We start from the raw sequence: 12,372 nt of genomic DNA on the forward strand, positions 1-12,372 counted from the left end.
TCTGCCAGTTTGCTGAAGTCCTTATTTATTACTGGCATGGCTCTTCCTCTTTATCTCTCCAAGCTGCATCAGTTGGAAAAATGAAAATAATATGCGACTTCCTCCAAACCTGTGCTGCAGACATTTTGTTAGGAGCTGCTACAGTGTACTTGAATCTCAACGGATAATGTTTATTTTAATGTGGGTTAGACTCTTTTTTAAAAAATGCCTTCTGTTTTTTTTGTTTTAGTGCTGAGGATAATGTGAATCCCTGGTGGACCTATAAGAGCCCCCCTCCCTTTTTTAGGTTGTGTGATTGGGCTGCATTCTTCTCTCCACCACCAGCCTTCCAAACCGCAACCTTTTCCTTTTTTTCATCTTTAAGTAAAAGCAACACACACACACACACACTGTAATTAATGTAATGTCTTGGAGCAAATGATGTAAACATTTTTATTGTGTTTTTGTCCAAAGCTATATTGAGAGAGAGAAATATAAATATATCTATCTATATATACAGCTATATATATATTGATTTACTGACTGAGTGAGTGAGTGTATGGTTAAAATACAGAAGAACTGATGCAATAAAAATGCACAGATACCTAACATTCTGATGTCTTATGAAGTGAGGTGGCTGATGTGCAAGTGGTCCAGCTGTCCTTGGAATACTGTGGCACCATGAACGGCTTACTACAGTGTGTAACTTCATATGCAAAACCCTTCTTCAGATGATACCTTAACTAAGAAGTTTGTGTGTCAACGGGATGTATATGGACTGTGGTATAATTGGCACGTAAACCAAATGAAGAAGATGAGGAATTCACAAGGCCTGTCTTGTATTGAGGCCCTTGGTAAGATGTACCAGAAGGTGTGTTCCTTGCATCAGGGTCACTGTAGCTAGTTGCCAGACCCAGAAGGATTACTCAATTAAGCAGGTAAAGGGAAATAGCCATATTGTTTTCCAAAATTTATACCATCCCTGACTAGAGGCTTCATTCCATTTGCTGTTTTCAGATCCAGGTTGTGTATGTCCTTACATGTATCCACACTTACAAAGGATAATGTTTCCTGAGCATACACAACTAACTAGACTTGGCCTCAGCCTCACACCATGAAGTTGCCAGTACAAATTCCCAATGGCTTAGATTTGGGATTGGGAGTATGGGAAAAGGAAAACAGCTGTCGTCAAATTTGATTTTGCTTCTGCTAATGTTTAAGGTAAGTGCTCTTTAAAAAGAAAGAAATGAAAAACAACAGAAACTCAGCTGTACAAGAAGAGAGAGGGGAACCATCTACGGGTATTGCCAAATACCCCTGTCATGTTCTATACTAAGTACATGGGAGATGGCACTTCCTGACCACTCAGATTACATTCCCATTTTCCTGATTTGTTCAGCCACATTTCTCAACAGCAGCAGTGGTCCCCCCACACCCATTTAGTGATAAACCTAATTCAGTGCTGCTTGGCTGTGTTTCCTTCAGCTACCTGGTCTGATGTGTGCAGTATGTTGGGGACTCTGGGCACCTCCTTCCTTTAATTTCTTCTCTCCTTTCCCCGTTTGGCATTATGACTTCTAATGGCCTATCAAGAGTGATCAGCTCCAAAAGTGTCACAACATGGGGGCTTTCAGTATTAACCTAATGCTGGGGGCTGCTGTGTCACCTCTATTTTAGTATATTGATTGGCAACTTCACTGCCACATATTTAATGCACTTGATGGAGAAAGAAAGGAGGAGCAGAAGAAACAGTATAACCAATTCTTTCTGCATCAGTTGTTTATCCAGAAAATTGGGAAGCAAATATTGAAATTGAGATACTGAAGTGGGGAATATGGGTGCCCCAAAATGTTAATGTTAAATGCATCACCATATAGTAGTAATGGATTAAGAATGTCATGGAGTCTTGCCTGTTCCCCACCCACCCAATACAGTGACTCATCCCCAGCGTGGTGTTTTGATCAGATAGCTAGGGAAACTTTGGGCCTGTGGATCTAGCAAAGAAAAAAAAAAAAGTCTGTGACAGTAATAATTTCTTCACCTTGTATCTCAGACATGGATACTCATTTCACTTCATTGGTAGCTTTCCTTTTCTCTGAAGAACACCTTCATATCTCCATAATTGGGAAGCAGCAATGGGAAGAGAGTGGTTTTTGCATTAAAGAAGGGATTAGCAGCCAGAGTAGGGAGACAGGAGAGCAGGGAATCCAGAAGTATTTTTAAGGGTTGATATTGACAAGCAGTAGTTTTGCCTACTTACCATGGAAAGGCAAATTGTTGTTCCCATAGATTATCACTGAAACATCCTTAAAGATGTTTAAGCCTAAAATCTACTTAAAGTGATCTCTGTGTTTATTGTTCACTTCCAAATAAGTGCATAATATACAGTGCAGACCGCCTTTATTAAGTACTTGGGAGGGCCCAGCAACAATCACTGCCTTAATATTTCTTAGTGCTAGATCAGTTTACTGTACTTCTAGTTGATAATTCTTGGTCCAGTTTTGCCAGATCATTTGGGGACGTGTGTGTGTTAACCCAGTCTTGGAGAGGTCTTGAGCTCCCTGATCACTTGCTGCTAAGTTCATGCGGTAGAATATATTTATTGCTGGAGGTGGAGGGAGACCAGTGAAACCAGTATGAATTATCAGCAGCAGGATGTTTTCTCTAACATGCATAAAAGTTGAATTCTATTCTCAGTGAATTGGGAATAACTGCTTGTCTGGTTTCCCTGTGAGATTTCTAGTGTTAGAAAGAATGCAGAGTTAAGCTGAATTGTGTAAATTATTGAATATTCACCTGTGCTGTACCTTGCGAGTTCGAACAGCACATTTCTTGCATGGCCAAGTAATGATGCCTTTCATTTCAATCAAGCATATGTAGCTCACATCCTTCGCAGAATAATTGATGGGATCCCACCCCTTGCCATCACCACTTCCAGGATTTACACCATGGCACTGTGCAAACATTGAAAAATAGACAGTTGTTTTAAGTGCTTTTACCTTTATTGACTTAACAGAACCAAGAGAGGTGAAATATATTTTTCTTCAAATATATATATATATTTATATAATATATAATCTTAGTTAACTCAAAGGTATATATATACATTGTATAATAAATAATTATAAAAAGAACATTTTCGGAATATAACTTTTTTTAAAAAAGGACTGAAAATCTACTGCAGACTTCCACACCCATTGCTTTCCTCCCAGATGTATTGGACTAAAACTCCCATCTGTATGGCCATGTCGGCTGTCACTGATGGGACTTAATAGTTTCAAGACATCTGGAGAGCACCAAGCTGTGGACAGCTGCTCTACAACTTTGTAAAGAACTTTGGATACAGCAGGTTGATGGGAGAAGAAGCAGGTGGACTGTGGGGATTCTCTATCTTGCACCCACACCTTCATTTTGTCTTGGAATAGAGATCTGATTCCGGTAAAAAGAGGATGAAAAAGTTATTTTAAAACTGATAAGAAATATGTGCTGCTTATCTTTTTTTAAGGAAGCAGTTTTTTTTTCTTAAGCAGGTTTCTAGTACTAATACAGTGGACCCTTGCTTTACACAGGGGATCCGTTCCAAACCCCCTTTCCCCGAGTAAGGAAAATACAGCGAGACCTCAAGTCCCATTGATTTTAATAGTGATGTGTGCCATACGCGCTCGTGCCATTAAAAGGGCCAGGGCTCACCATCCACATGACCGTGAGTCTGCGTATGACCAGCTCGCATTTGGCGCGGGTGTGCTGTACGTTCTAATGGTGGTAGAAATAGTTTGAACGCAAATTCTCTGTTCTGAAATGCCTCCCTTGGAATGCCACAATAGTGTTAGAACTATTTCCACAACATATTACATTGTCAGTCTTCATATTTAATGAATTGACTATAATTCAGTGCAGAAGTGCACAGCTTGTGGCCTTCCAGTTACTGAACAGCATCCCATGATCTCTGACCACTAGATAAGATGATGGTGTTGAAATCCAACATCTTGAGGCCACAAGTTGCCCGCATCTGAATTATTGGCATACAACATGTCTGCACCAGCACTTTCCTTTTTTTGTACAATGTCAGGGATTTCTTATGCACAGTTAGGAGGACCTTGAGTATACCAAGTGAAGAGAGGATACACATATCCTCTCACTTCAGTAGAGATTATTCTTAACTCCCCTAATTGCTAAAAAAAATGGTTCCTCTTGTTAGCAAGAACAGCTTAATTGTAGTTTACAACACTGTGTTGTTGCTGAACTGATGTTAATAAGGTGGGAAAGGTAGAAGGTTGTTTATTTGAGAAATGAAAAGGATTGTGCATGGGGCATGTGCCAAAGCAATTCTCATGTTAGGTTTCAGCAACACAAGTTTCTGTTAAGCATGAAAAGATCCCAGTTAAATAGATCATATGCTTAAATACATACGCTGCCTTGCTTTTAGCTGGCACTGAATGCCCATGCAATTTGACATAGGTAACAATACATTCAGTAGCATTGTGAAGATTGATTTGGAAGGTAAAGTGGATGACAAACTAAGTGTGTCTTGTTAATGGGACATGATGCCCAGAAGTGTGATTGAAGGTTAGGTTACCAAGGAGGACGGTAACAAATCTACTGCAGCCAGCTTATTTGGGCTCCATTGCTCAGGATTCCAATGGTCAAAAATGACTGCTGACAAACTGGCAAATTAAGAGGAGACAAAGTGGTCAAGGATGTAGACTGCCTCTGAAGAAAGAAACTCTTGTTACTTCATTGGGGGCAAGGGGATTATAGGGAGGCAAATGTCCTTGCATCTCTTAGGCCTGTTACAGACTGCCAAAATAAAGCTGCTTCGGGTCTCTTTGGAGGTATTGCTGTTTAAATGATGCATGCATCCTAAGAATCCGGAAGCTGCACCAAAGCTGCACTCCAGTGCTTAGGAATGGAGTGTGACTTTGGCGCAACCTCCGGACTCTTAGGACCCATGCATCATTTAAATAGCATATCTCCAAAGAGACTCGAAGCAGCTTTATTTTGGCAGTCTGTAACAGGCCTTAGAAACCCAAAAGAAGTCAGAAGAATATTTCTTTTCCAGCCACTATCTCTTTAAAGCAACTTACTCCCATAATCATTCATGGTGGATAAGGCTTGTGGAGGTTGGATGGTTACTGTTGACCTTCCCTTGTCTACGTTGGACAAGTTATTCAGGTGGTGGCATAGCCATCCTTTGGAAAGAGAAGATACTGTCAGAACAAGACACAGAAATCGAAATACAGGTGAACTGAATATAGCTTAATTTTTTAAAATGGGTCCCATGTTGCAAGTTAGAATGAATAATGTGTCACTATGGAGACTAGGTTTTATGGTTTAAACTATAGGATCTACATGAGATGCAATGGAGACCTTACTAAAACCATGTTTTTCACAAGTGAAGCTGGGGTATGTGGGGATGGGCTGATGCAGAACTCCTACGTGTGTGTGTGTGTGTGTGTGTGAGAGAGAGAGAGAGAGAGAGAGAAGTTGCCTGTCAATTTATGGTGATCCAATGAGTTTCGTAGGATTTGCTTAGGCAAGGAATATGCTAGGCTCTTCTTCTCATTTGGGGTTTGGTTCCAGGACCTAACTAGGATAGGAAAATCCACTGATACTCAAGTCCCACTAAATACAGTGGCGTAATAAAATGGTGCCCCTTAATATAAAATGGCAAAAATTGAGGTTTGCTTTGGGGAATTTATATATTTTAAAAATATGTTTAAGCTGTGGATCATTGAATTTCTGGATGAAGAATCCATGGATACAAAGGGCCAGCTGTACTCAGAAGTATTTTAGCCAGTTCCTTCCTCTGAAATACAGTAATCTAGGCAAAACCAACCAGTTACTTTTGTGTGTATACATACATAGATATATATGATGTCTGATCTTTATCTGAGCATAACTACACCACAACAGAATGAGGAAGCAGAATAATGAGTTGGTATAAGAAACTGTATCATGTTGAATAGCAGATGGAGGCATCTTTATAAAAGTGCTCCACAAAGTGAATTTTCTGCAAATAAAAAACAAGCAGTAGCGCAGCAGAGAAGATTGATTGTAAACCCAGTCTTCTCTGACCCATGCTACTTCTCTACTAACTCATCACTTTTTGGGCAGCATGTCTAGACCAAGAGTAAGTGAGTTTTGTAGCTTCCTTCTTTGACTTGTGCTACTTCTATATTAACTCATCACTTTATTCTGCAGCATGTCTAGACCCAAGCGTTAAGTGGGTTTTGTAGCTTCAAGAGCCTGAATACTAGAAGAGGGCTTATTACCTCCAAACTTTTCTCAGTGCTGTTACCAAACTACAATTTTTTGAAAGAAATCAAGACAGTGAAATAGCTTTAAAACGCAGTCAAGATTATTATCATGATTATGCTAATATTGTACATAATATTAATGTATGCTGCCAGGATTGTAAGCAAAACAGGGCTGCTAAGAACTCTGTGTGTGTGTGTGTGTGTGTGTGTGTGTGTGTGTGTGTGTGTGTGTATATATGAGAGGAAGCCCCCAAGGTTTGCAGAAGTGCTCAATTAAGAAAAAAACAAACCACAGAAACTCAGTGGGATGTTAATAAGGTTAAGTATTTTCAGTAACCAAAGAATGTGGAGATATGGCCGAACACAGAAGACCAGTGGATGGGAGCAAAGTGGAATGCCCTGCTGGAACTCTGAAAAGGAGCACTTCTATGGAGCGGAGAGGGTACACTAACATATTGTTTCAGGTCCATCATGTTCTGAGAATGAAATAAGCTGGTTGAATTCTTTAAGCTGTTTGTGAAAATAAGATGGTGGATTCTACATACGTAGCCTCCAGTATTTCACAGATGAAAATCAGAACGCATGTACCCAGTCAACATCATAGTGTGGTCAAGATGGCAAAAGGTTGATGACGATGAACACACAAAGCTGGGAGAGGCTGCGGCAGTTTGCTTTTTCCAAAGCTTACTATGGAGGACAAGATTCGCCCCCCTCCCCTCATCTCCCCTCCGTTGAGGTGAGTGGAAACTACTTTTGCATTGTGAACTCGGTGTACAGCAACTGAGATAAGCTGATGATGAAGGGCAAAGGTGGAAGGAGGAGAAAGAAACTGGTACGTTTTAAAAGCAACTGGATAAGTGGGACTATAGATGAATTGAGAGTGTCCTTGCCAAATTGGGACAATTGGAGGGTATGCACATATTGATGACGTTAGATATGCCAAAGTACCTGTCCTTATGAAATACAGGGAAATAATGTTTAAAAAGTCAGGAAGTGGCCTAAGAAGTACCTGTGAGCATAGCCAATGTTCAAAGTGGGGCGGAGGGAGGTAGAGATCGAAAGAAACCAGAAGGTGCACAGATTGTGTATCGAGCAAACAAGAGTGTTTCCTGATGGATGGCTTCAAGTGATACTACTCAAAAGACATCCTGTAATGTGAAGTCAAAGGCTTTCATGGCCGGCATCCATGGTTTTTTGTGGGTTTTTTTGGGCTATGTGGCCATGTTCTAGAAGAGTTTATTCCTGACATTATGCCAGCATCTATATCTGGCATCTTAATTTTTCTCTCCTCCTCTTGCCTGGCTCTTAAAGGGATTTTCCGTGGCTAGAAAAAAGACGGATGAAGTGGCAGGAAAAGATGTGGGAGTGATAAGAGTGTCATCTGGTGCTGTATAAAATCCCTTAAATGAAATGGGGTGATTGCTCAATAAAATGAAATGTTGAATGATGGAGGGGAAAAATAGGAACACAGTATGGGAGAAGAGAATAGGCCTTGAACTACTCGCAACTTTTAACACACTCAACTAATGCCTAGTTGGCTGACACCCTTAATGAGAATATTATTGTAAAGGAGTAATGGCAGGCTGCAATGTTGTGTTGCAGACCACTTTGTTTTTGGATCAGAGGAGCTGTCAGGGAGAATGCATACTTCCTATAACCCCTTTTCCCTCCTACAATGAGATTTCTTCAAAGATGTCTCAGCCATCAGGGTTTTAAATTAGGTCTATGTTTACCTCCCAATAACCAATCTACAGATAAAGCATGTGCAATGCAAGACAGGTATAGCTATGTCATATGCTATGATGAGAAGATATCTTTCACCCGTTTGGACAAACACCCCTGGAACAAACAAAACAAAATCAATTCAAATCATAAACATATAGTCAAGTTTGATCCTAAGTTAACTCAACCTGCTGGGAAATACTCTAACATTTAGGTAAAAGCTTGGGTTTTACAGTAGGGGCTGGTTTCAGATGTTTTATTATGATCTCTATGCCCATTCTTTTGGGAAGTGCTGGACTATAGCAACAAAAATGTATATATACACATTAAATAGAAGGTGTGTGTATGTATAAAAAGATATCTCACTGGGCCACTTGGACCAACAAGTGCTGAAAGGAAGGTAAGGATAAAGGAAATCCTCTGTTTTACATGTATGAGATACTGTCACTTGCTCTTTCCCTCAAACTCCAGAATCAACACTGTTTATAGAGCAGATGACTAGGACAAAATCATGTTGGTTACATGGGTGTATATTTGGGGATTGGGGGGAAATAAGTCTTTTAGGTTCACACATTAAGTTATTCACAAAACAACTGTACTTCAGACCTTCAGCGTGTAAAATCATTCGCCATCATCAGGGGCACTTGGTTACCCTTCACATTTTCTTGAACCTTGGCTGTTAATCATCTGTATTTTGTACATCAGTAACTGTAGACACAGAATTGGAAGCATCTGTCGATATTGCTACAGCCTTGCTCTTTTCTTATGGTTTTTAATATATATATATATAAATATTATATTTTGATATGTGCAAAAAAAAAAAAAAAAAAGATTGGGAAGACCACCTCCAGATCTGTTTGGTCTGAAGTCGGCAGCCATGCTCATCCTGTTCAATAGCAAAGAAGAAAAATGTTGGCAGGGCTGGCAGAGGATCCAGAAAAGTCTCATGGAGTGGATTTGCTGTTGGGTTCTTCCTCCACCATTCTCTGCCTTGGCTCCAACAGGGCAGGGGATAGGCTAGAAAGAATGTGCTTCTTCTCGGTTTTCAGGAGTTGGAGCTGTCTCTGTGGAATATCTTGGCAGTCCCTCTTTCTCTTCCATGTTCTGCTTTAGCTGAACCATGGGATTCTTTTCAGGAAAGGGGAAAAAGTAAAGAATTAAAAGCCAAATCACATCAGAACCAATGTTTGTTCAGGGTTTGCTGTGGCTTTAACTCTCCCACCCACTCAGTCATAACAATGCTTCTCATCCATGATGAAGAAAGATGAGGTGACATATTCCCCCTGCACTTCTTCCTGAATCCAAGTCTAGAAAGTTATGGGGTGTACAGACCGGCACTTTATGCTGGCCTGCACCCGAACTAGGGCTCAGGTAGGGCTGAGCGTTCACACGCTTAAAGTTTTTACCGCGTGCTGCAGGTGCCATATTGGCGTGCAACCGTACAGACAATTGCGCACCATGATGACATCACCAAATGGTGCTGCACACAAGAGACATAAGGCTGCACTGCAGTGCTGCACACAAAAGACATAAGGCTGCACTAAGGCACTTATGGTGTCCATTCCAGGGTGCAAATAGGAGCTGCATTTTGTGGCTTCTATTTGCACTGGGTTGGGGTGTGTGGTGCGGCTGCTGCTTCCCCAACCCAGCACTGCCAGGGGCGGCATAGAGCTGCCCCTGTTGGGCTGTCTGTATAGTCCCTTATTGGTCCTGCATGTCCATACAACTTTAGAATGGGAAAAGGCCAGCTCTCAGTTTCATTGCCTCAGTTTGATTTCCGTCTTTGCCATCATTTTGCCTTTTTTTTAAAAAGGAGATCCAATCATGGCACTCTCATAACTTTGCCTAGTTGTGAAGAGGGTCATGTCACACTTATAAGTCTCAAATCCTGTTGTGCCACAAGGTATACATTTAACAGGGAACCAAAACTAATAATACCCCTGGACAAATGTGTGTATTTGCAACAGTGTGTTGCATGTGTGTGTGTTTAGGCTGCACGTCTGAACTTTAGGAGGCGAGGAGCTTCTTGTCTAATAAAACACCTATGACTCTCCAAAAGAGGGAGGGAGATGTTTAATCCACTAGAAAAAAACTCCCCAAAGTCATAATAAGGCAATAGTTTTATTAGGACAAATAGTGGTACCACCAAGTAGCAAGTTCTGTAGAGTTTATCTTTGTACTGGATCCAAGACTTGACATTTTTAAAAGAAAGGCTCCTCCTCCTCTTCTGGTAAATAATAGAAAAAAAAAGGTCTTAAAAATGGACTTAAAGGTAGATTTGTCATGCTACAGTGCATGCAGCCACCCCTTCTTCAGCTGGATCAGGGCCATGACAACTTCACGCCACAGCTCTGATCCAGCCTTTGGAGGGTGCAAAAAGGAGCCACAAAAAGTGGCTCCTTTTTGTGCCCTCCAAAGGGCACCATAGCCACAGCAGCATGGCTGTATGGTGCTCCTTTGGTGCTGCATCACTGGATGCAGTGCCAGAGGTGTTTGGAGCGGCACATAGCATCTTGGCACCTTGGGGAGAGTGTCAGGGCATGCGTTGTCAGGACGCTGCGCCACAACTCTGCCCATAGGCCGGCCTTTTGGGCCAGTCTGTATAGGGCCAGAGATGTTTCTGTTGGGCATTATGGATAAAGAACTAGGCGGGTAAACATGGATTCAGCAACAACATTGTTTGCTCAAACGCGGAATGGAGTGAAGCACCGACGACAGAAGAATGGATTGTTAAAGTTGCTGAATTAGCCCATATGACCAAACATGGGTTCTAAAGGATAAGTCAACTGAAGACATTTTGAGATTGGAAACCATTTATGGACTTTTTGAGCAATAAGAAACCTAACAATGTAATAATCTATGGTTATAATTGCTAGTCACTCTAGTAAAATAATTTAACCTGTAATGGTAGAATATATTTCATATTTATTAATCTTTTCATTATAGTTAGGATTAGGAGCCCTGTTATGTTTTAGGGTTGCTGTTTTTCTTCTTCTTCCTTTCTCTGTTTCTTTTCTTCTTGTTCTTTTTGAATGTATTATTTGAGTGTGTATTATCTTGATTTTGATTGAAAATGAGATTGTCAGTGCTGAATGAATGAATAAATAAATTACCAAAAGATGGTTAAAAGTCTCTTTGTCACTTGGAACCTCATTCAAAAGTGACAAGAGCCTGACTGAACCACAGGGGCTCTGACATGCAGTTCAGGAACTGAATGCCTTGCCATCTTTTCTACACTTTGAAGTTCATGTTTGCCTTCTTCAGACTGTAATCATAAAGAGTGTGCACATCTCAGCTGATTTTTCCTAAATCATTTTGACATTCAGGATAAGCAAGGAAACACTTGCGAAATGGATGCAACTTTCTTTAAAGGACAGCTATCTGTTTCAGCTTCATCCTTTATGATTTCCCCTCTCTTTTAACTGCTTTCCTTGTGTCCTGCTCCGCATAATACTCTGTCTACCATTTTCTCTTCTGCCTCTTGAGATATTAGGCTCTTGTTCTTATGGGGTTTCACTATTATGTATGCACTGTGCAAGCCCTGTTTAAGGTTGAAAAGTCAACCCTTCTTTTTGGCTTCCAGCACAGCAATTTCATTTGCAGAAGTTGAAGTTCTTGAAGTTCAGGTTTATGTGGGGAGTTTGGTCCCTAGACTTGCTAAAGGTGCCCACTCCTAAAAAAGACTGCATTTTGTAATTCAAAAGCATTTCTCATGCATGAATTATTTCAACAATATTAAAAGAACTACACAAGCTATGCAAGTACTGTCTCCTTATTGTTGCCTGTCCTGGGTGCCACTGGGACTAAATACTTGCTTAGAATATTTTAGGACAGGAATACCCATCCCTTCCTTGGCTAGCTCCTAATCTTTTAGGATGTAAAATCTGAGCATTTATTGGTTTCTCTCACCAATTCTTCATGCAGCCAATTCATACAACCAATCTCACAGCTTTGTGTAAAAATTCCTAATCTTTAAGTAAGTGATATATACATACATGGTTGAACTGCAGCTTCCCTTGTTCCTCACCATTGGCTATGGTGGTTAAGATTCATGTGAGTGGTAGTCCAGTCACACCTAAAACCCCTACCCTAGCATATATATTATGTGACCCATGGAGTGCGGTAGGCAATTGCTTGCACTATCCCCTCCAACCTCCAAATATGCATTGTTTTGTACCTGGCTCTCATTAGTGGGCCTTAGGGTTCTAGTAAAAAACAAGGAAGGTCGTACAAGTCTGAAATCTGCCTATTCCAGTCTAGGAGATTTGCAATGGCAATCAAATCTGAAGTAGGACCTTCCCATTTTATATTCTGTAGCTATCAGATTATACCAGGCCTTTTTCCCATTTTACTTCTGTGTTTTTTCCGACTGTCCCTTTGCCCCACACATACCTTTCTGTTTACTTGCAGGTGT

The 12,372-nt window shown here is 40.7% G+C and overlaps 1 protein-coding gene across 1 annotated transcript in view; it reads right to left on the reverse strand.

Moving 5' to 3' along the window:
- Positions 1-8,975: 8,975 nt before the first annotated feature.
- Positions 8,976-12,372, reverse strand: part of WNT3 (Wnt family member 3) — a 36,325-nt gene continuing 32,928 nt past the window's right edge. Inside the window, exon 5 of the mRNA XM_042473624.1 lies at positions 8,976-9,086. Within this exon, the coding sequence (XP_042329558.1) occupies positions 8,976-9,086 (111 nt within the window). The remainder of the gene's footprint in view (positions 9,087-12,372) is intronic.

Source organism: Sceloporus undulatus, chromosome 6, assembly GCF_019175285.1.
Source record: "Sceloporus undulatus isolate JIND9_A2432 ecotype Alabama chromosome 6, SceUnd_v1.1, whole genome shotgun sequence".
Classification (NCBI taxonomy): Eukaryota; Metazoa; Chordata; class Lepidosauria; order Squamata; family Phrynosomatidae; genus Sceloporus; species Sceloporus undulatus.